Source organism: Nothobranchius furzeri, chromosome 17, assembly GCF_043380555.1.
Source record: "Nothobranchius furzeri strain GRZ-AD chromosome 17, NfurGRZ-RIMD1, whole genome shotgun sequence".
NCBI lineage: Eukaryota > Metazoa > Chordata > Actinopteri > Cyprinodontiformes > Nothobranchiidae > Nothobranchius > Nothobranchius furzeri.
The window spans coordinates 31,916,426-31,941,733 of NC_091757.1; the positions used below are offsets into that span (position 1 = coordinate 31,916,426).

At 42.1% G+C, this 25,308-nt stretch overlaps 1 protein-coding gene across 1 annotated transcript in view; it reads left to right on the plus strand.

Moving 5' to 3' along the window:
- Positions 1 to 4,474: 4,474 nt before the first annotated feature.
- Positions 4,475 to 25,308, plus strand: part of si:dkey-112e17.1 (uncharacterized) — a 50,756-nt gene continuing 29,922 nt past the window's right edge. Inside the window, exon 1 of the mRNA XM_015971995.3 lies at positions 4,475 to 4,676. Within this exon, the coding sequence (XP_015827481.3) occupies positions 4,596 to 4,676 (81 nt within the window). The 5' untranslated portion in view covers positions 4,475 to 4,595. The remainder of the gene's footprint in view (positions 4,677 to 25,308) is intronic.

Genomic DNA, 25,308 nt, shown 5'->3' on the forward strand with positions numbered 1-25,308 from the left:
TTTTGATTTTAGAAGTTAATTTAAAAAATAAATAAGATTTGTTGGTACCATTTGCAATGACTAAACATTTAGTCATTTAAATACATTCGAGTTATCCTTTTAGCTCAAACATTACAATATGATTGTTATTATTTGGTAAGTTTTCAAATATTCTTTGTCAAGTGTGTAATCTTTGTACCAGCTTGGTCTGATCCTTCTGTAACAGAGTGAGTTGCTTCAAACCTAGACTAATAATATAAACCAAAGCTGGAAAAAATGGTAGAAAAATGAATGATGTCATAACTTTGTTGACATTTCACAACCAATACTTAGACATAAAAATCAATCCAATATGTATATTCTCTGTTCATAGTTTTCCTCTCCACTGTCACTACATGCTTGCTTAGTATGAGGATTGGTGTAAATACACTGAAGAAGAAGAAGAAGAAGAAGAAAATATCATTTCTATAGCGCCTCTCAAGATAAAAATCACGAGGCGCTTCACAAAAACAAAAAATGTTAAAATATAAAAAAGCATTTAGAAAATGTTTAAAATATATTTAAAATGAGCAAAAATAGGCAATTGGGATTTAATAGAAAAATGTTAAGAAAGAGAGAGAGTGAATAGGAAAGAGGGAAATCAGTGGTTCCTGAGGAAGGTGGAATAGGTGGGGAGAGCAGAATAAAGAGAGAGTGGTGAAGAAGGTCATACAAAAGCCAGCTTGAACAAGTGAGTTTTCAGCAGCTTTTTAAAGGAGACCACTGAGTCCACTGATCTCAGGCTCAGGGGGAGAGAGTTCCAGAGTCTGGGGGCCACAGCAGCAAATGATCTGTCACCTTTGGTCTTTAGCCTGGTGCTGCACAACCAGTAGGCTTTGATCACTGGACCTCAGGGACCTGCTGGGGGTGTAGGGACTAAGAAGATCACCAATGTAAGATGGTGCTTGTCCATGTAAGGCCCTATAGACCAGAACCAGGATTAAGAAATGAACCCTGAAGTTGGCTGGCAGCCAGTGAAGCTGGAGGAGAAGCGGGGTGATGTGGGTGTGTTTGGAGGACTTGGTCAGAAGCCGAGCACAGGCATTCTGAGCCACCTGTAGACGGTTCAGGGAGGTTCTGCTCAGACACGTGAAAATAGAGTTACAGTAGTCTAAGCGTGAGGAGATGAAGGTGTGGAGAACAGTCTCAAGTTCAGAGCGGGACAGAACGGGACTCAGCTTTGCAATGTTCCTGAGATGGAAGAAGGAAGAGCGAACAAGAGAACTGACATGAGAATCCAGGGTGAGAGCTGGGTCAAAGGTCACGCCAAGATTCCTGACAGAAGGTTTGGTGTGGGAAGCAAGCTGACCAAGAGAGTCTCTGACTTTGGGAACCAGCTTGTCTGGGGCACAGATGAGGATCTCAGTCTTACCTTCATTCAGCTGTAGAAAGCTCCCAGCCACCCAGGTTTTGATAGAGTCTAAGCAGGTGTGTAACAGCTGCAGCTTAGACATCTCATGGGGCTTAAAGGAGATGTACAGTTGGATGTCATCTGCATAAAGATGGTAGGAGATTCATTTGAAGGAGTTCAGGATGTGCTGAAGTGGAAGCAGATAGATTAGGAAGAGCAGAGGCCCCAGCACAGAACCTTGTGGGACACCATGGGTAAGGGAGGTGGTGGAGGACCTAAACTTGGAGAAGGCCACAGAAAAGGAGCGCTCAGAAAGATAAGAGGAGAACCACTCCAGAGCAGATCCTGATAGGCCTACCCAGTCTCTCAGCCTCTCCAGTAGCAGGTGATGGTCAACAGTGTCAAAGGCTGCAGTCAGATCCAACAGGACCAGAACAGAACAGTCCCCTGCATCACTGTGAGTCAGAAGGTCATTAGAGACCCTAAGAAGAGCTGTTTCAGTAGAATGAGCTCTACGAAAACCTGACTGTAAGCTATCATAGATGTTATCTTCATCAAGAGCAGCTGTGAGATGTTTAGCCACAACTTTTTCCAAGATCTTGGAGATGAACGGAAGTTTAGAGATGGGTCTGAAGCTGCTATGGAGAGAGGCGTCGAGACTCGGTTTTTTAAGAAACGGGTGGATTACAGCGTTCTTAAAGTAAGCAGGGACCTGACCAGAGACCAGGGACATATTAATTATAGAGAGAACACTGGGACCGATGGACTGAAAAGCACTTTTAAACAAAGATGAGGGTGAGATGTCGAGGGGGCATGCAGATGTCTTCATAGAGTTAACTAGTTTGGTTAACTCAGGCAAAGAAACAGGAGCAAAGCTATCTAGGATGATGGGCCTGGTTGGAGTCGGGAGAGGCGGCGATAAGGCTGAAGGAGAGATGCTAGATCTGACCTTACTGACTTTGTCCACAAAGAAAGACAGAAAGTTCTCACAGTCTGCAACAGAGTGGATGGAGGCTGTAGGAGTGGCTGGAGAGACGATGCTGCTGATGGTGTTAAACAGCACCTTGGGGTTCCCTTTGCTCTGGGACACCAGGTTGGAGAAATAGGAAACCCTAGCATCTCTGACTGCAGAATGAAAGGATGTCAGAAGATCCTTTAGGTGCAGCAGATGGACGTGGGGATGGGTTTTCTTCCACAAACGCTCAAGTTTTCTGCATTGGCGCTTCAGGCTGCGAAGGCTGACATTAAACCAGGGAGTAGGGTTCACTGCAGGAACTGATCTGGTTCTGACAGGATAGATGTTGTCCAGAACAGAGAGGCAGTGCTCGTTAAACTGAGAAGTTAAGGAATCTGGGTCGTTATCAGAAGAACAGGGTGGATCAAAAGCAGCAGAAAAATTGCTAGCTGTGCTCTCATCAAGAAAACAGGAACTAACCATACGGCGAGCAGGAGGTGGGGATGCAGAAACTGACAAGTTAAAGAAAATGCAATGGTGATCTGAAATATAAACGTCCTCAGGACAAACACTGTCAGCATTTAGACTCAGGGTAAAAACAAGGTCGAGAGTGTGTCCCCTGGTGTGTGTGGGGCCAGAAACATGCTGAGTAAAGCCGAAGGAGTCCGTAAGGCAGGACAAATTAATGGCAAAGTGATCAGAGGGATCATCAACGTGGATGTTAAAATCACCAACAATCACCAGTCTGGACAGCTTCACAGTGGAGAATAGAAAGTCACTAAACTCCTGAAGGAAAGAACTGTTTGGACCAGGTGGACGATAGACCACAGCACAGTAGAACGGGTCCTTACGCCCGACTTTAATCAGCTGCAGTTCAAAGACACCCAGTCAAACAGTCCCTCATTTTGAGGGATAATTTTAACTTCACCAATTATCCTAACATGCATGTTTTTGGTCTGCTGGAGGAAAGAAGAGAAAACTCAAACGCACGAGGAAAAAATGCAAACTCCATGCAAAAAGGTTGCTGCTGGGATTCAAACTTTCAACCTTAATGCTGCAAGGCAACAGTGCTTTTAAATGATCCACCTAGGTCTGAAAACCCATTGTGCAAAACACATATATGATTAAAATGCAAGTTTGTGCTGTATCATGGAGTTTTAGAACATCACCACTAGACCACGTGGTAGACGTAATTTAATAATGCATCAAAAATAAAAGCATGTGTTAAATATTAGGACTAGTCTTATATTTATGGCCTGGATGTGAAAACTGACAGATGCAATGTGATCAAAGGTTCCAGACCTCATACACAGACAACCTTGGGAGCAACTAGCAAGTACCAGCTATTACAACAAGATCACTTCAGGCCCAAACACGGTGGTTTGATAACATTCAGTGGCTGGTTCCATGGTGGGGGTTGCACAAACAAAAGAATGAGCAGGAACACACACAATTTAAAACTAAAGTATGTTTGGATTTTGTAAAACAAATGCTATATTTATTTTTATTCAAATCTCATGTACCTAAATATTTACGAGAGTGCAGTGAATAAAAGTAAAGTATAAATAAAAGTTTAAGTCATATATCATCTACCTTTGGAGTGTGCACACAGTGCATTTTCCTTACTTTGATGCCATCTATAGGTGATGTAAACAATTACACCAAAAGTAAATTTTTAAACAGTCATCTACATTAAACTGCATGATTGTGAGCAGTAACACACACTATAAAACAGTTGACATAATAATGTGTGTGGGGTTATTTATTAGTTTTTTAAAATTTATTCCACCTTGAAGATCCCATTGACATTTAAACCCCCCTTTTGCAAGGAAGGATAGACTAGATATGTAATATCAGGCAAATGTAATTTGTGTAAAGTGTGTGAATGCAGAAGTCAATGTTTTTTTAAGTATTGTTTTATGCTTTTTAAAATTTATTTCCGTAAAGTAGAACTGTAGATGTGTTACATTAATGTTATTTGGAAGTTAAATCTAGTTATTGACATTTTGTAATCAGCTGACTTACCTACCTCATCAGTTTTAAACAGATGCATTAATGATAGGTCGAATAAAAATGTGTGCTGATTGAAGTTATCTTTTTAATGACATGGTTAAGTTGGGGGAGGTGAGGGGGGATCTGGTCCTGCGTTCCGGTTCGTCCATGAGCGATGGAAGCGCGCTCCCGACACTTCAGGTGAATGAGAGGGAAGCGGAGGAGCGGGACCCAGCAGCTCACGGTGCGTCGCACTAAAACAGGAACAATAAGGGCGAAATGAATTGTGTTACGGCGCTCGGGGCGCACGCTTCAGTGACAGCATGTCTACTCTTCGTGATGGGATGCGCTGCACAGAGAGTAAGTTGACATTTGTTTGCTGCTAAATTAAACCCCAGCCTGCTCCATGAGCGCTGAGTATCGTGCTCGCACGCATGGACAGAAGCAGCGGCGAACTCCATACGTAAAACTTTAAAATTAACATTTGTTTGCCCCGTTGCTAAAGCTCTACCTCTATGACACGTCCACTCTGTTGTTTAAGGAAACGATAAGCATCGGTATTAATTTCGGCACTCATTATGGTGCTGTTACCTCAGCCATTTAATGAATTATAATGTGTTTTTGTAACTACTCATGGCAAAAGTTAAACGTGCTTCTTAGTTTAACTGCTTTATAGAATTTGACATGTAAAAACTTAAAGTTAATTTTGTTTGACAACATTTATGATTGAGTGCGTTTTGCTTTTATTTTGTTAGCTAACAGGACATTTTTATAGCCTACAATCACAAATTATGAATAAATAAGCATAAAAGTTTTGCTGCCAGATTTATTCATTTATGTAAATTGTCTGAAATATTAAAGGAAAATAACTTTAGTTATATAATTTTTAATATTCTGTGTTTTTGAATTAAATGTTTCCATTAAGCGGACTTACACTTGTGTACATCAGCAACTTAATGAAAAATAATGGAATTCTGGCTTGTTTTCTACAAACTTTCATGATATGGCATGATTTATATTCCTGGCTTTCAGCTTTTTTATGGCACATGTTTTTTGTTTTGTTCCTGGCATGCAGTGTTCAAGCTGCTGAAATAAGAACCGCATTGGGAGCATGCTCACCTCATGTTTTGACTTTCATATTTGCTGTAGTAATCCCAACAGCCTCTGAAATGAAGGGAGTTTAAGATCAAAAGTTAGTCTTGGATGAACCGGAACACGAACAGGTGTGCTGGTTGTTAGTCGTGGTCACTTCAGTCAGACAGTTAGTTTACTTGAACACATTTTGGTTTATTATGTCAAAAAGCTTGATGGTTGAACAGACATACTTGCTGTTAGCTGATGGATGATTGGTGTGTGGTATAAATGTTGTAGTGTTAAAGGCCACCTAGAACTACTTCATTAAAATACTGGAAACTGTTATTTGAGCCTCTATAAAACATAGGAAAATTTGTTGGGGCTCAAAATGGTCCAGGAGCCCATGTAAATGAAAAAATACAACTCCATAATAGGGAGCCTAAGTCACGCCCGTCTACTTCCGGACCATGGGTCCCCGGAAAAACGAAAAAAATAAATGCAAGTCAATGGGGCTAAAAAACCCTGTTATTTTCTCCTTTTGCTTGTTATGTGCCATGGATTTCATGTATGATGTCCTTGAATTTTAAATACGCATTTTGATACTAAGAAAGCGCTTATTTTTTGAATGGGGGGAAACGTTTATTTTGGGTTTTGTGTGAAAATTAGTCCAGGACTACAAATGCGCATCACCAAAGTGCCAGACACGGAGAAAAGCAGAGGGGAAATGGCTGTAAATTCATCAAACTTCAAATCCTTCTTTCAGGAGGAAAGAACCACCATAAATCTGGCCACGTGGTAAGTAGCAGCTATGCTAGGGGAGAGGAGATTCTGTGGTGGTGTCATATATGCAGCTTGGCGATGTCTGGATTGTTGTCATGCTAATTACAAACTTTTAAAAGCTGATAAATCTCAAAGTACACGACAGGCATGGTCGAAGCACACTTCATTACTTTTCATTTAGATAGAGGTATAACATATATACGATCCAGGGCGAAAGGCGAATGTGTGGGTTCTGATATTTGTTTTCCCCTAGTCCACCATAACAGGGCTAGCATTAATCTGCGGTTAGCATCACTGCCATCAACAATTCTATATTGCTGACACTGAAATGGGCTGGGACATGCAAATTTAAGCTTGTGGGTCTATGTCTATGACTTTTATACCAGCTTTGCTCATAATGAACCGTTTCTCTGTGGTGATTAAAAAAATATTAATTTGCATAGGAAAGCAGGTCAAAGATGGCACAAACCTTTTGTGAACACCACTCAGGAAGTGTTAATTTAAATGCCATCCATAGCATAACTCGTATATTGTTACATAAAGTTTTATCCTCAACTGTTGGGTCATTAAAACTACAAGATGCAGTGTGGTTTTCCACCTGTCAGAACTCATCCAACTCAACAGGACTGGTATATTGAGTTGTCTGCATCTCTAGCTTTAGGTCCCATGTGCATAAGGTGCTCACATTTTTGCTATTATCTGCCTTTTGAGGCACAGTAAATGATGGCTTTGTCCCCCGTTTTGTTGTTGATTTTTTGGAATAGTGTAAACAAGCTTGGAATCGATTTGACCCCCCTCAGGAAAATGGAGGCATCCAAGTTTGTTGGTCCACAACTTGGCTGCTTGGCAAAGGGAGAGTGAATTTGACTGTTGTAGTTGTCTGCTCTGGGTTTCAGAAGGTTTAATTTGGGATGGAATGAGGGGGCGTTCATCTCTAATTGAAGTGAATTGTGGGAGAGGGAACAGTGAATTCACTTATTCTTCTCATGAATAATATGCACAAAATCCATCAACAGATAAACAAGTCATCATATCAGTGAACTGTCAGTGGACACTTTATTTCCACTTTGCATGTTAAAACAGGACTTTTTGACCTTTTTTCTTTTGAACCTGCTTTTGTCTGATACTGGGATTATCTACACAATCTGCTTAATCTGTATTTAACTACTGACTGTTACACATACCAGCTAATGTAGAACATTACCATCACAAATATGTATACAGTCGATACCCTACAGTTAGTGTGTGTGTGTGTGTGTGTGTGTGTGTGTGTGTGTGTGTGTGTGTGTTTGTGTGAGTGTGAGTGTGAGTGTGTGTGTGTGTGTGTGTGTGTGTGTGTGTGTGTGTGCGTACAGTGCTCAGCATACTGTAAATGAGTACAACCTGCTACATTTGTCAGGAAACTTTTAGTTTCCTTTCAGAATCGACATTTTCTGTCAAATAGAAACTACAAATCACTCCCACAAATGTGGGCCATTGATTACAAAACAAGATTTGTTAATTTTTCACACAGAAAAGTAATTTTCCCAACAAATCCATTCAAGCCCATGTTGCAAAAAATGTGTACACCCCAATTATAGTCTTGGGAGAAAAGCCACACTTTAGACTACAAAATTCAAATTAACAGGCGTTCAACAACAGGTGAGTCTAATGATTCATTTAAGACGTGTCCAGCAGACAGGTCAGGGTTTCCCCCAGCGCTTTATAAGCCTGACGGCCCACCAGGCTTTGCTTGGCCACCCGCTTGGTTAGGGCTGGGCTATATGACGATTTTAGACCGTTTTACGATCTACACATCTGACGGTCTGTCATTTTTGAGAGACCTTTTTATCACGATTCACAGCTCTGCTGTTGAATTTCTGCCTCTGAATGAAAAGGGAACTTACCTCAGGCGAATGACACGCCTTTGTTTGACCCTTAACCAATCAGAGTGAGTCATAGTAATATATTAGTGCCCCGCTTGTTTTCACCTGTGTGTGAACAAACATGGCTTCGGCCATGGCTGAGAGCGACAGCGAGGTTTTCGTTCCGAAGAGGAACGCCTCGTCCATTATATGGAACTGGTTTGGTTTTTCACCAGATGACAAAGAGCAGCGAAACGTCATTTGCAAAGTTTGCAAGGAGAGCGTCAAGGCAAGTGATGGCAACACCACAAACTTGTTTAATCACTTGAAAAGAAGGCATCCCAAACAGTACAATGAGAGCCAGCTGGCGGCTAAAGCTAAAAAGCCTGCGGCTACAGCGGCAGCGGCTAGTGCTTCTTCCAGGCAGCAAACGCTAACAGAAACACAAAACTCACTCCCTATGACAGAGACAGCAGACGATGGAACAGCGTGACAGATGCAGTGATGTACCACTTGGTTAAAGATTTGTGTCCCGTGCGAACAGTAGGAGCGGGATTTAAGAAAATGATAAAAACATTGGATCCGCACTACGAGTTTTCCAGCCGCAAGTATTTTTCGAGCACCGCCATTCCACGCATGTACGCTGAATGCAAAGTGAGAGTTGCAGAAAATATTCAGAATGCACAGTTTTTTGCTACCACAAGCGATCTCTGGTCCAGCCGCACATCAGAGCCGTATCTGAGCTTAACTATCCACTACATGAGCAACTGGGAGCTACATAGTATTTTGAACAAGTTAATGTTTGCACAATACGTTTGCAATTGACATGTTTGCACTTTAAATATGTTTACGATTTTAATTTATGTTAAGTTACTTGAAAAACGAGAAAAACTGATTTTTGTAATTGTTTCTCTCAGGGCTTTTATCATCTCTGGTGTGAGTTTAAAATATAAGTGTGTTAGCACTGTGTTGATTATCCCTAATATGAATAAATGTTTATTTATTCAATGTTTCTTCTTTAATACGCAATTGAAGTTATGCTATTCATGGATAAAAAATCGTGATAAAATCGAAATCGTGATAAAATATTGGAAAAATCGTGATATTCTATTTTTGCCATATCGCCCAGCCCTACGCTTGGCCACCCGCCAGGCTAAGCATCATGCCCCGCCCCCCCTCCCCGACCCTACTGTGTCCGCTGACACGAACGGCGCAGCGAAACTAGAGCCCTCCATCAGCTGATGCTGGTGAGAAACAGCAGCGGAACGTGTAACACCCCCACCCCTGCTCTCACGGAGGAGCGCTGCTGGACGGAGCGCCCCCCCCCAAGTAATTTTATCAATTATTGGCTTTAACAGCAATATTAATGACGGATAAAGATGTTGGCCTAAATGATCATATGGATGCATCCCTACATTTAAGGGTTCTACAAGCCCACAAACTCTTGAAACTGTCTTGCAAAGCTGTTACTTGGTGCAATATGACATTATCGACAGTAAAAGTCTAGCGTTGCCACGGAAATGCTGGAATAGAAAAGTTACATCAGGTAAGAGACCTCTCCATCATTGACTCACAATCCAGAAATAAAGTAAGTTACTTAGCAAGATAAAAATTCATCTGAAATCTGATCATATTTACCAAATTTTTGCATGGCTTTCTGAGTTGGTGTTCGACTTGAACTGGAAGTGAACAATTCCGGAGACGCCACTTCCAAAAAGAATAATTTGTCCTGTATTTTGAGCTCAGATGATGTATCAACTTTCTGAAACCTCTATCCTCATCTGCTAAAAATAGGCTATGATTTTGCACCAAGACTTTCAAACTACGAACAGTGAGCTGTGGGGCTGCTTGACTTTGTAAACATCTCAAAGACATGCATGGTGTAAGTTGTGTAGAAAATGCATTTATTCAACCAACATATTTGTGCATTAGGTAAATTTAATTTCTGTACTTGAAACTGTAGCAGACCGAGATGCAATCTTGGTAAAGTGCTCCCTAAAGACTAGTAATTATTGATAATTTATCCATTTAATCTCTAACCACAATCTGTATTTTGTTTCTAACCTTGGTTAAAACCCACGGTGGAAAAAAGGTCAGGATTAACCACAGACTTCCTCAAGCTGGATTTAACAGCAACCGCAGCTGCAGCAGCAAGACAAAAATGTTAATGGGTTTAAAACAAAAAAATGGCTAGTTCTTTGGCCCACCCAGTCACATATCTGTTCATGTTTGAACACCACTGGAGTGATATTTTGATGTGTTCCACGTTTACTAAATTGTTATCAACCCAGTAGTAAAGTTATGCTGGGCCAGTTCTGCAGCGGTCAATGAGAGGAAGCCAAAAATGCTTGGGCTTAGGCTGCCACAGCGTTTGCTCGTAGAGCCGTGAATAGCTGACCTGATGAAGAGGGAGTCTCTGAAACAAGGACGAAATGTGATGAAACCTGGATTCAAGTTTGTGTTCCTTTTCACAGCTGTGAAGCATGGCCTCTGGGATCTTGTCTTTTCTATCTGTGTTGTTGTCGGGAGCTGTGCCCAAACTCCAAAAACACAAACAGGTCTTTTTGCAGTTGTTTTCTGAGTCGGTGCATGGAAGCCTAATCTTTTTTATGACATAAATATGTTTATTTTCAACAGACAAAATGGTACGTCACTAATTGGAAATCACCTATTTTTGTACTTTATGAAAATTGGATTTTTCCTCTTGCATGCTAAGGATTACACAAACACTATCTTCTGGAGTATGTGAGGTCTTGTTTTCTGGGGACATTTCTGTACGTTGGTTCAACTCAAAACTAAAATAACTTTTAATCTAACTGAATTAGAGGCTGTCTTAATCGAGTTAAAGTCACACACGTAGCTGTTCTTTTTGTTCAGATATTTTTTTCCTGGGGATTTTGTTTAGGAAATACTCATCTTTGATGCAGTTTTAGTCTATTTTTGTGTCATTTCCTCTGCTGTTTTCCTGAGTAGGCCTCTCTCATACTACGTCTCTTCAAAGGCAAAGTTGATAACAGTTTAGATTTGAAAATCGGGCACGATTGTAATGCTTCCCGCGTGAACTGTGTTTACTGAAGCGAACGCCTGTGAGGCGGTGTGACTCTGCTCCTCTAGTAAACAGGGCTGGTGAGGATTCCTGCCCCCTTTTCAGGGGCCTGCCTGCATGTTTGTGAGCCTGTCCGAAACAGTTTGTGTGTGAGAGGCTGAGTGTGTTAACAGTGTTTCAGCAGAAGGCAGCTCCAGTTGCAGGGTTTTCACAGTGGTGTCACCAGCCTGAGTGGCTGAAAAATAAAACTCGGTGTTGCAACAAACAGCAGGTTGTCAACCTCCAGCTCTAATGATTAAAAAGCTGTTGTTTACATTCAGTTTATTTATACAGGACCAAATCCCAACAAGCATCATCAAGGCAATTCACAAAGTAAATATTCCACTTGAGTTCAGTTAAATATGCCAGTTAGTAAAAAATCTCCTATGTAATGGAATCTAGTGGTCATGATTTGTGGCAAGAGTCTAACCCAGGGGTGTCCAATCCTGGTCCTGGAGGGCCGGTAACCAGCAGGTTTTGTGGTTTTTCTGCTTCAACACGCTTGATTAGCTGGTTGACTCACCTGTGCAGCAGCTCATCAGGCTCTGCAGAAGCCTGTTAATCACCTGCTGATTGAAATTAGGTGTGTTGAAGCAGGTTAAAACGAAAACGTGCTGGATACCGGCCCTCGAGGACCAGGATTGGACACCCCTGGTCTAACCCATGACATACAGAATCAGTCACACTGAAACGGGTAAGGGTTCAAACAATTTATTGTAAAATGTTGAACTAAAAGAGCAGCGGAAAGTCCAGCTGAATTCTTTCGGAACGGGAATCCGGTGTGGAGATCTAAAGGCAGAGGAAGTTAGATCCGGTATATGTGATCTTGAATTGACTGTGGGATTTACAGAGAACTTACGATCTTGAAGTGTGGAGGACTCGAGAGGGGAGATGGTCCGGTCTGGGGAAGGGCTTACTTGAGGCAGGGTTCCTGAGGGCTTGGGGTTGAGGGAGCCGAGCTTAGCAGGTACAGTACTTGAAGATCCGGAAGGTTTAGGTGGGCAGTTGGAAGTGGGTAGGCCAGAGATGGGCTGAGAGACCAACAGGTAGTTGCAGAATCCAAATTTTAGTCGGTCAGTTGTGGAAGTGGAATGAAGTCTGCAAAGTTGGTTAAGAGGAGGTCACGCACAAAATCCAACAAACTCAAACTAATTCTCAAAGACAGAAATACTTCATCTCAAATTCTCAGAGGTGGCTGATAAGTGATACCCAAGTTGAGCTAATCATCCAGCGAAGTGAAGGCGTCTCTCAGTTGCTTAAATATCCCTGGCCAGCTGATGATCTGCAGCTTCCTCTCTTCCTGACACGCCCACCTGCAGAAGGGAAAAGCTCCGATCCAATTATTGAGGTGGAAGGAGAACCCCAGACCGTGTCGCTGACTTGTGTCAGATACTTTACAGCAGTCCTTATACTAAGAAAGCATGTAGAGGCAGCGGAGTGGAAAACTTTCCTTTTAACAGGAAGAAACCTCCAACAGAACCTGGAGAAAAACACTTAGACTAAACTTAAAGTTAAAGAGCAAGTAACGCATAAATTAACTGGTTTTTACTGATAACCTGTATAGATGAGTGTCTAATGGTGCTGTACACATGTGTAATCATTAGTGTGGCAGCTTAGTGCAACTTACTTAAAATTTAATATTTCAGCCCACAACCATAATTCTATCTCCATCTTCAGGTTAAAACTCTGCTCCACATTTATTTAGAATCAGCTGATGGCTAAGCTGAAAAACATGATGTCAGCAAATCACTACGTGGCTGCGCTGCACTGGCCTCCAGGTGAGGCACCTCCACCTGGCTCAGCCACTCACCTGCCGAGTTGACACATTAACTCTCTGAGCCGCTCGCCTCCTTAAAAAAATGCCCTCCTCCCTCTTTTCATCTAATGATCGTGGTTAACAGGAAATACTCCAGCATGCTGCAGAGTCTGTGTCTGATTTTCTCCTGAGCAGTAAGTCTTGTGTGAGTGCGTGCACGCGCTCGTTAAAAACTCGTTTTTAGATTGAGAAACTCCGTCAGCACATGCGGGGGGTTGAGGGGGGTGCAGTCTATCACTGCCACAGTGCCGCTCTCTCGGTCCACCAGGCGACGCCTCTTTCAGAAGCGTTTTCCTAACAGGAAGTGTGGATGAAATACGTCTCCACCCATGCCTTGACTCTCACTTTATTAGATGCAGTAACAGGAAATAATGCAATTGGGGAGTAGTGTTAGGAGAAAGTAGCAGAGTGCAGAAAGTGGTCAGTATGTCCTCTAGCAGTCCAGGTCTACATATGTAATTGTTAGATTTATTTATTTAGATTTTGTATGATTGAATCGATTTTTTCCCCTTTAACTCCTTCAGGTCTGACACTTTGAGGCATAAGTTCACAGGCTTTGAACAAAATGATTATTTTCTGTTTTTTTATGTTACCATTTTTAAATAGGAGTTAGGGCTGCCCCGATATAAAACTTTGGACTAATGGTCCAATGGTTGCTTTTAGTCTAAAACTTTTTTATTTCTTTTTTTTAAATTTCCACTAGTTTAGAATGTTTAGTGGTGTTAAAGTGTTTTAAGCTAATTTGTTTTCCAAATTTGTAACAGCAGCTGAAATGAGTAAGTGGCAGAGACCACTGGTCCATCTACATGTGTCATTAGTTCATGTTGGACAGCTCACCAGTCCATCACAAGGACACACCAGACAGACAATAATGTGTGCATACACCAGTGCCTAAAGGCCCTTTAGTGTATCCAATTCACCTAACAAGTATATTTTGGATGTTGGAAAGATGATGAAGTACTGTTTGAAAACCAATGCATGAACAGGGAGAAGACCAACACCACACAGAAAGGCCCCAGCTGGGATTTGGACCCAGGAACTTTGCGCTCTGAGGTGAAAGCACTATCCACGGCACCACTGTGTTACAAATATCAGCTGAGTCTTCTTTACTCAAACCTTCCACATAGATGACAGCTAGCAAGAATTAGGGCATAGCAATGTCGTACTTATGGCTGTGGAATATCTCCCTGAGATTTTTTATGTTGGATTGGTCAGACAAACAAATCAAGCTGAAAATTGGCCGATTCCGGTCACCACCTGATTATTTAGCACATCTCTAATTTGACTTAATCATGCCTTTGTTTGATCTACTTCTGCCTTGGAGAGCACCTGTCATCAATGCAACTGACTAGCTGGTTCTTACATAAACTATCATTCTGAACCTTATTAGCATCACTTCATTCAAATATGATCCAGCCTCCTCCTTTGTGGAGCGGCTCACTAAAACAGCGCTGTGGCCCATTGTTTGGCCATGAGAAAAGGCATCTTTGAATAATTAGCGGCCTGCCAGTGGAATGGCCTGTGATGTAACGGTACTGAGATGTTTGGCATTATAAGAATGTCCCATTTCTATTGGATACTGTGGCACTTCACAGCCTTTTCATGTGTAATCTAGCATGTGCATCCTAGGGTGCAGTGGACCTCCCAACAGCCTTGGGAAAGATGTCATCCTGACACGATTCTCTTTTTGTTAATATTTACTTACACTTATGCACTTTTAAAATCATTTTTACTTTTAGCCCCCCCCCCCCCCCATCACTACTTTCATTGCGTTACCATTCTGTGGTTTATCTTGTGCAGTTTTGCACCAAAACAATAAACTTCAAATCAGATTACTCTGTCTAAACCTCAGCAAAAACGGCATTTGGCTTGTGCCACTGTGGTCACATTAGTTTGTTGTTAGTTTGTAGGCAAGCGTAGAGTGTTAAGCACTAATGCAATTACCTCCAGTTGTAAGTCATGTAGGAGTGACAAGAAAAAAAGGTGCAACTGTAAGTAAAAGAAAAAAAAAACCTAAAAAAAGTCTCCACGTCAGCCAACATTTAATGCAATGTACCAGACACGGCTATTTGTCCCTGACAACGGTACTACTGTTTATAAATGTAATTAGCCAAGTATGCAGAGGGTAGTAAGCTGGTTAAACTGTCACCCATTAACCCAGCCATGCACTTTCTCAGAGAAATTCTTAGAAATAAACTTGGAACTGTCTGATAACTCAATTTTTTTTTCCAAGATTTTGCTTTCACTGAACTTCTCATTCCTTTTTGTTGAAGTCCATTTCATCGTTACAGAAGGAGATATCACAAAACGTGTCAAAATAAAGTCAAATACATTTTAAACATTTGACAGACTTCTGAGATAAATATGCTGAAGTTGTCAGTTCATTTATTTAGATGTAATTTGCAGTTTTTCTTGGTATTGTATGGTTGAAATCACTCGGGCCTGGTTCACGTGGCAAGATAACATGCTGTATTTTGACCTGATTCCCCTCTTTCAGCAGTTTTAAGGATGCACCCGATTGCCTTAAGATAATTTCATCAGATATTCCTGCCATGTGTGGTTTGTTAAAGTGGGATATGAGATGTTTGCTTGCTGTTCAAGGGATCTACTTTTTCTATAAATGCAAGTCAAAGGTCCAACCCCCTTTGTCAAGCATTTTCCCCAAAGCTGCGCCTCCAGAATACAGGAACATGCAATACTTGTTCCCAAGGATTCAGTTCGGGCTTTGCCTCCTTTTCAGCCGCTCAAGAATGCGCTCTTCATGTACATGGTGTGGTGTGCACAGAGGAGGGACTGACAGTCAGGGAAATTAGATGGACGGATCATGATCTAATCATCAAGAATGTGACATTCACAATAACTGGATGAGGTTTTATCAGGATTCCACATTAGGATTGGGTGATATGTAGTAATTTTCCAAACAATATTTGTCAGTACAAAAAAATGAAGATGGACCATATATTTGTGCAGGAGACGTTTAGACTTTCTGTGGACCGGACACACTGCATGGAGTGCTCCACCAATTGCAGTCATTCTTCAGTTTGCAGTAGCAAGCCACGAGATTTCCACGTAAAACGTCATTGTTTTGCACCGCTGTTGTTTCACGTTACACTCGTGGCATGAGGTGGCAGTTCTTCTGATCTGTCAGCCAGTAGCTGATGATTTTGCCCCAGTAGAGGCTGGATAACCTTACGCTAACAGGTGGTCTATTACGTTAAATTGTGAACACACAATTTATTGTGGACTAACTTTTATTAGACTTGTGGATGTAAAAGACTATTCTTGTTGAAGATCAAATTCAAATTGAAATAAAAAAATTTTTTTATTCATCCCCGAGGGGCAATTGTTTCAGTACAGAAGAATTGGTACTGTGGTCATTCGCAACAAGAGTCGCACTACCGTTAATTAGATGAAAAGGGGATCACGTGAGGATAAATTGGGGCAGGGAAAAAAGGCATACCAGTTACTCCCGGCAGGGCGTAGCTTTACTATGCTGAAAAAAACGCCTCAAACATATAATCCAATCCAATCCAATTTTATTTATAAAGCGCATTCACAAGGCATTACAACCAAACAAGGCGCTGTACACTAAAAATGTTAGTTAATCATACCGGCGGTATACAAACATGTCGAACACAGATAAAAGATAAAAAGGAAATACAACAAAATTCCCAAAAGCTAACAGCTAAAAATCAATAAGACACAGGGAGAATAAAAATTAGAAAAACATTTTAAAAAGAACCTCAATAGTATGGAAGTTGATATTGTAAAGTCCATTTTTAAACAGTGCAGATGTAAGTGATGGTCATAATTATGTTATGTAAGCTAGGTTGAAGTAGTGAGTTTTCAAGCGTGATTTAAAAATGCTAGCTGTTGGTGCTTGCCTCACTAGCAGTGGTAATGCGTTCCACAGCTTCGGTGCACAGACAGAGAAAGCCCTCTCTCCACGGCTTTTTAAACGTGCTTTGGGAACAGCTAGGAGGAGCTTATCTTCGGACCTGAGAGCACGCGGCGGGTTGTAGTAATGGACAAGTTCACACAAATATGGAGGAGCTTGATGGTTCAAGGATTTGTAAGTCGGAAGCATAATTTTGAAATTTATCCTAAACTGCACGGGCAACCAGTGGAGAGATTTCAGAATTGGAGAAATGTGTTGTCTTCTGTCAGCTCCAGTCAGCAACCTAGCTGCTGAATTCTGGACCAGCTGAAGTCTAGAAAGAGCTGCTTTACTGATGCCGTATAAGCAGGAGTTAGAGTAATCCAGCCTTGAGGTGATGAAAGTGTGGACCACGGATTTCAGAAGATGGACACTCAGGATGTGCTTTAGTTTCGAGATGCGTCTTAGTTGGTAAAAACATGATTTAACTGTGTTATTGACCTGGGCATCCATCTTCAGAGCCTGGTCCATTTTTACTCCAAGGTTGGAGATTACAGAGGATACATTAGGTGAGAGATAGCTCATGTTGATGAGTTGCCGTGGTACTGTTAGGACTGAAAACGATTAAGTCAGTTTTGGAGTCATTAAGATGGAGGAAGTTGTCAGCTAGCCATTGCTTGACCTCAAGGATACAATCAGACAGAACTTTCGTTGATTGAGTTGGCTTAAATGAAAAATAGATTTTACAGTCGTCAGCGTAAAGATGGTATGAGACAGCGTGCTTTCTGAAAATGGCTCCTAAGGGCAGTATATAGAGGTTGAACAGTAACGGGCCGAGAATTGAACCTTGTGGGATAACCCAACGTAGAGGCTGTGACTCGGATGAACAGCCATCCAACATGACCCTAGCAGACCTGTTACAAAAGTATGACCTAAACCAATAATAGATATAAGCACGAACATCAACAATTCACAACATGAGACACAGAGAGGAAGGTGTGTGTGTGTGGGGGGGGATCCTGTTTCCCCAGCGAGAGCAGCCCTATGGCACTCAGCCACTGTAGCCACAGGTGGGAGGGAGATCTTGGGAGGAGCGCAGAGCACATTGACACCTGCAGGTTGATGACCCCGTCAGGCTGAAGTTCACAATCCGAAGGCGGGGGGGGGGGGGGGGGGGGGGGGGGTCTGCATTCCTTCGTGGGGTTTGTTGTTGGTATTCACAAGGCTGCCATGGCGTCAGATTCGGATAACAAGACTTTGTTTGGGTCAGGCAGAGATAATTTTCCTCTCTGCCTTGAAGTCTGTAACTGATCATTCAAGTCCTCCAGTGAAGCCAATTCAGGTTTTAAACATCTCCACACCGTCCAGTGACCCTCTCCGAGATGACATCCATTTTGCGCACTAATACCGGTATCGCAGCTAGGACATTGTCCAGCTTACGATTCACCTCGAGTAACGTCCCAGTCGTGAGGTCTCCACATGGACGGTGCTTTCCGTGGGTGCGGGTCGCCCTCCAATCGCTCCAGTCTTCCCAAATTTCCAGAAAACCAGATATCCTCCCACTCCAATCAGAAGAAATCCAGTGATCATCAGGCCAAATATCCACACATCTTCGACATCCTCAATGGACAACTGAGAGAGGCATACGATCTTCCACTCCCTCCAGGAATCGAGCATATATCCCGCTGCGTGTGTCCCTTGCGGGCAAGTGGGAGCCCCCTCCTCCGTTCTCATTGTAGAAAAAATCTTGTCAATCACGTTGAATGACCACTCAATTAAATCCATTCTAAAAAGTGGGGTTTTTCAGAAGAAATGCAGAGAAGCGCTCTGTGGGCAGACAGGACAAAGAGCCTTGGGGAAAAAAATAAGGGAGCAAAAGCAGAAGCGTCTGTACTCTGCGAGTGCCGGAAGAAGAAGATGGCTCCATTCTGTCAATGATATAAGGCTTTGAACAGTGGGTTAGACAATATTTAGAATTTGAGTGATTTGATAAGTGTTTACCGTAATTTCCAGATTATAGAGCGCTCCTCAATATAAACTGCACCAACAAAAAAAAAGGTTTTCTACACACACACGCCGCACTCAAATACAAGCCGCGGCGCAGCAGCCACATGCAGGTCTCCTGCGCACAGCGCATGTACGGCCATAACATAAGATAATTAGACAGAAAGACGCTACACGGATGTTTTTCGTTGTTTTACTTCAACAAAACTAATTTTAAACACGGGTGAACGTGCCTGCAAGTTTAGAAAAGAAAACAGCACCGATAGCATTCATATTTCTGGATGGTTTAAAATAAAATAGAACTGACACGTTATTACCGGTAATTTGCATGTTTAGAAGAAAAGAACAGCGCTGACACAGCATTAATAAGCCCTGGAAGATTAGAAAATAAAAACTGCACACAAAACATGCCTGGTTAGTAAATAAAACACACTTGCCTACCAGAAGAAGTCATTCGCTCTCATCTTCCTCTTGCGCACTAAAGCCATTAAAGTCCTCTTCTTCAGTGTCGAGTTGAACAGCCTCAGAAGAGCTTCGTCACATACCTTTTCTGTGGCGATGTCAGTGTCGCTGTCCGTGTTGCTGTCATCATCCCCGGGTGAAGCTGGCTTGAATGAGTTCTTCCCGTTGCCGTCTCCAGCGCCGAACCATGGATTCATTCATGCCAAGCTTACGTGCGGCAGCACTGTTTCCCTCCTTTACTGCCAGATCGATGGCCTTCAACTTAAATGCGGCATCATATGATCTCATACGAGTAGATACCATGATGAGGGGGTATGAATTTCAAAAAAATTCTTCGTTGTGCCGGCTGCTTGCATGTGCTAAATTAAAATGAGCACTTTCTTCGATTCCCACTTTTGACTTTCACCTGTTTCACTTTCTGCTAAAGTGCCCCCTGGCAGGTGAAGGAAAATCTTCAGTAAAGCCGCACCTCATCAAAAGCCGCACGGTTCAAAGCGTGGGAAAAAAGTAGCGGCTTATAGTCCGGAAAATATGGTACTGTGTCTACATTTAAAGTTGAATCCTTGATTGTGATATATTGTTGGAATCACAAGAATTCTAGTTTAAAATGCTGTGTAACATCTAGTGGTGCGACGGATCAAACGTCTCACAGTTCGGATCATGTCACGGTTTTCAATCAGTGTTCAGATCGTTTTAGGGATGAGCAGAAAGAAAACGAAAATAGCAAAACAAACAGCTTTGCTCTCTCTCTTAATTTTGTAGAACACTTAGTGCAACATTTTCTACTCAATTTGCAACGTGCTATAAAAGCAGGAGTTACAGAGAGGTCCGATTGCTGTTTAAATGTTAAAATGGTTTGCTGAGACACACTCTCCCTTTGTGTTCAACGTTCACTCATTTCCTCACCTTTCTGATGTGCTGTTTAGTTTTCTTTTGGCCTCTTTTACTGATTTGTCCCCAACAACATCTACAGGTCCCACCCAGTGCTTGAAATGGAAAAAAATAGCCTAAGTGCCGGTACTCCCCTCCAAAAAATATTGGCGGAGGGGATTTGAGGCTCTCTCCATTGCAAAATGACTATAATTGGGGTCATTTAGATTGACAACTATGTAGTCAAAGGCACAGATTAAATGAGCAGCCTCTTTCAAGCATGGATGAAACCTTTTGCAGACACATCTCCTTTTTCTTAATGCAAAGTCATCAATGAGGTCATCTGATGCTGTGCTACTTCTGAGCTGAGCTGATGACAGCCAAGCTACTCAGGTGTTCTTGTGCTATAGATGAGCCTTGGGTTGAGAACTTCACTCAGCAGAAGCAGCTGGAACCAGAAATCCATCATACTAGCAGATTAAGATTTATTTAGGTAGATATGACTACAAATAATGATATGGTTATAATACAATATGTAATCCTCTCTCTATCTATCTCTCTACCTACCTACCTACCTACCTACCTCCCTCCATCCCTCCCTCCCTCCCACCCATTTGTGGAACAATCCTGAGCGTGGTGTAGGCACTGCTAGCCGACGATCCTGTGATGACCGGAGCGGCCGGGCCGAGACGTAAGCCTTTGCAAGAGGATTCAGGTAGATGGGAGCCGTACCATCTCGGACTTTGTATGCTAGTGTTAGCAATTTGAATTTGATGCGTGCTGCTAGCGGTAGCCAGTGGAACTCAGTGAATAGAGGGGTGACGTGTGCTCTTTTTGGCTGATTGAAGACCAGACGCGCCGCTGCGTTCTGGACCATTTGAAGAGGTCTCACAGTACTGCCTGGAAGACCAGATAACGTGGGATTTAAAAGTTAAAATGATGATCAGGTTTATTTACAACAAAAAAATCATAAATCTTTCCATCCACAGGTTGGGAATAATAAAACTAATTCTGCCTGTGGGGAATTAAAACAAAAGTACAAATAACTAGGGATGTCCCACTGGGGAAAGATTACTGGGTTCTGGACCAAAATATGGATCTCCAAAGGTCCAAACTCTAAACTGGGTGGGGATGTTTAGAATCGAGCCGTCAACCTCATCGACGCTTCGCTACAGCTCTAAGGTTTACGCAAGGCATTTAAATGAATCATGGTGGATGGCTGCTTATACTGAGCCAGGATCCTCTGGAGGTTTCTTCCTGTTAAAAGGGAGTTTTTCTCTCCACTGTCGCTAAATGCTTGCTTAGTATGAGGATTGCTGTAAAGACTTTGACACAAGTCAGTGACTCGATGCAACCTGTTGGATTCCTTATATAGGAAACTTTTTACTGATTGGCTTAATAATCTGAACTGTATTGGACTGTTTACTTTGTGAAGTGGGTTGAGACGACTTGTCGTGATTTTGCGCTATATAAATAAACTGAATTGAATTTAGTGAATGATAATGAGGGCTGCTGTAAAATTCCATCTTCAGTCTGTTTATGCCCACAACACACTCCTCTGGTTTAGACATTTTTTTCTAGAGCATTTCTGTTTGGATGCCATCTCTTCCCCATCTGCCAATGGCTGGTCAGGTGCTGTCAATCATTGCGAGAACGTGCATGGTGTCAGAAAACCCGTCTCTTTTTTTTCTCCTCTTGCCTGAGCTGACAGACTTTGATGGTGTATGCGCGGTGCGCTTCACGGCAGGGATGCGTCTTTTGGGCATTTAGAGAGAATCTGTGGCGGTGCGCCTTGACAAGCGCGTCTGCCGGGTAGCAGAGAGCAGACGTGGCAGCGGGAGCGTGTGCAACAGCAGGTGAAGCGCATCAATAATCACGTCCTCTTCTTTTAACATATACAAGCAGCAGACGCAGAGGAGGCATCTTTTTCCAAATGAATTAATTTGAACCTGTGGATCGAGGAGCATCCGAGAGACTGAATAAAGTGTTTGGAGACAATCTGCTGGTGTGGAGTGTTTGTGCGTGTGACCCTGCCGTAGCCGGCTACAGCTTCCACAAAATGACTGTGGATGGCTGGTATTTAGTTGGAGACAGACTGATGTTTTTTCAGAAATCCCGGAGATTTCGACTAGTAAATGACCGGAAAAACTACCGGTACTCATCGTACCCTGGGAAAAAGTCCTGGAATGCTGAGAGGTAAAAATAAGAAGTGCTGGTGGGTACCGGCCAACTTAAAGCACCAGACACAGCATGTTTATGTTATGTCCAAGGCATGTTTCATGCCCTACCCCCTCGCTCCTTTCTCAGCGATTGGAGTTATGTGTGTGCAGTGCTGCGCCATCAGACTGGAGGCGCAATCACATATTAATTTTTGTCGTAATTTGTATCATCATTGTATTTTACAAGGGAGCCAAAATGCTCCCATACTTGTGACCTAAATGATGCAGGTGGTTTTTCAAGCTCCTCTCTTCCTTCATTACCACCGCTGTGCATTTCTTCTTTGGACTGAACAGGTAGCGCCTCTGTCCTCCACATTACAATCTGTGGACCGCGTGCATGCCGAACCGTGGAGAGAGATCCGTACAGATCATAGATCAATGATGATCTGTTGCACCCGGCAAGTGTTGCAAAAAATGTGCTGATTTGACAGAAGTATACAATGTCCTATCTATGAAAGGAATGGGCGACATGGCCTAGAATTTATATCACAATATATTTTGAAGCTTAGGCTTGTGTATATTCTTATCTTCTGTGTATAAATACTTAACCAAAATATAACACTTTTGTTTTTGCTCCCATTTTTCATGAGCTGAACTCAAAACATCTGAAAATTTGGCTACATACATAAAAGACCCATGACTGTCAAATATTGTTCTGAAATCTGTCTATATGTATGTTAGTGAGCACTTTTCCTTTACCCAGATAATCCATCCCACCTCACAGGTGTGGCGTATCAAGGGGCTGATTAGACAGCATGAATAATGTTAAGGTGTGCCTTAGACTGCCCACAATAAAAGGACACCCTGAGATGTGCATGTAAAGTGTTCACTTAACACACATGTAGATACATTTCAGAACAACATTTGAGTCATGGGTCTTTTGTGTATGTAGCCAAATTTTCTGATGTTTGAGGTCAGCTCGTGAAAAAATAAGTGCACAAACAAAAGTGTTGCGTTAATATTTTTGTTCAATGTATGTCAAAAGGACTGTTTTTGAACAATTGCACATACCAGAGGAATTGCAGGAGAACAAATACTTCTTAAAAAGTATAGAATGCCATTTAAATAAATTTACCTTTTGAAACTTAATTTTAAAAGTACAAAACATCTCAAATAATTTTTATGTTGTTACATGTTTTTTTTCTCCAAATAATACAACATAAAAATGATCATGAGTAAAGATGAAGAGGCATTGCTTTTGACCATATATACGGAAGTGAAAACAACATCTTGAGGTGTTATACATTAGCCAGTCACTAGATGGTGCCTTCTGATTAAAATATTTAGGATAGCCGCTTTAAGGGAGATCGTTTCGTAGCTTGTTTAGCTTCAGTGCATTGTTCGTGACAGCGATGAGCGGTGTTTGTGTTTGAGGATTTTGTAGCTGTGGCTCTGGAATTTCAGCCGTGTAGGGAAAACACGGGTTGTTTAGGACATTTCAGAGGCTTTACACTAACAGTGTAGCATTCATCCATTCACACACACATTCACACACTGATGACGATGAGCTACAATGCAGCCACAGCTGCCCTGGAGCGCACTGACAGAGGCGAGGCTGCCGAGTACAAGCACCACCTGTCCCTCTGACCACCACCATCAGGATAAGTGTCTTGCCCTAAGACAGCAGAATTCTCTGCAGGAACCTGGAATGGATCATCCGATTACTGGCCAACCCACTACTTACTGAGCTAAGCTGTTCTATATTATCTTAGATAATTGTGACTTGTGAGGGCCAACTTGTTTTCATTCCATTCCACATGAAACAAAACCTAAAAAAATGAATCAGGGTGTAACTTTTCCTCTGACTAGATTTGAAAAAGAGGTTTGAAAATTGATTTCATGAGGTATTTCTCCATGAGAACTTAATTCTACTAAATAAAATAAATGTCTTTAGGACCACCAGTACACTGATTAGAGCACTGCTAACAAGACACGAGGGAGATGTGTGGGGGTGGAGTTCAGGGGCTAGCTTACTAAATGTTTCCATTTTGTGCTGTTGCGTTGAAGTCTCCCACATGTTTTATTTCAGTCCAGAGCACCAGTGTCGCTGGAGGGTGTTGGTTTTGTTACCTGTCTGGAAGGGGGTCTGGCTGTCTGGGGCATTCCCACAGCTCAGAACTGAGGAGAACAGAAAAGCTCATAAACACACAGGCCCCCTACAAAGGTCTGGTCCTCTGCTCCCATGTCCAATAAACATTAGCTTATGCTTAAGGGCAAAGCCCTGCTTCTGTCTCTGTCCACCTGGGAAAAATTACTGCCAGCATGTTTTAAGAAATACACTCATCTTCCACCAGTGGCCACTGGGGCCAGAAGTTCAGGCGTCACTCAGGGTTTGCTACAGAGTCAGAAAAAACAAAGTTATAGTTCAGAGCCAAGATAGTTTCTAGTCACAATAACAATCACATGTATTAACTGTCTATGACACTTTTCACTCACCGGCCTTTTAAAGGAGACATATCATGCTTGTATGTTCTTCTGTTTTGCAACTAGATAATTCAGTTGTGGACCAAATATAACGTTACAGCAGTTCTTGGGTCTGATTTCTTCATTATTGTTGCTCTACAGACCCTCGTTTACCTCTGTTCTGTGGAGAACTGAAAATGAGCCGTTTTGGTTCTTTCTCTTTAAATGTGAAGGAAGAGCTGCAAGCCCCTCCCCCCTCCACAGAGCAGCGTTCACTCTCCACCCCAGTCGGACATTTTAGTAGTTTTAAAGAGAAATTGTTATTTAGCATGGCAGTAATGTTATATTTGCACTTTTTAAACATGTGGTGAGATTTATCCACCCAGCTGTGTCTCAGGGCTGCCAACTTTCTCATGTGGAGTGAGACACACGCAAGTGAGGAACAGTTCAGAGAGACGTGTGGATCAAATGACTGGACATTCAAGAGCAAGTAACGTCTAAATTAACTTTTTTTTGCTGATGAACTGTATAAATGTGTGTCTAATAGTGTTTTAAATG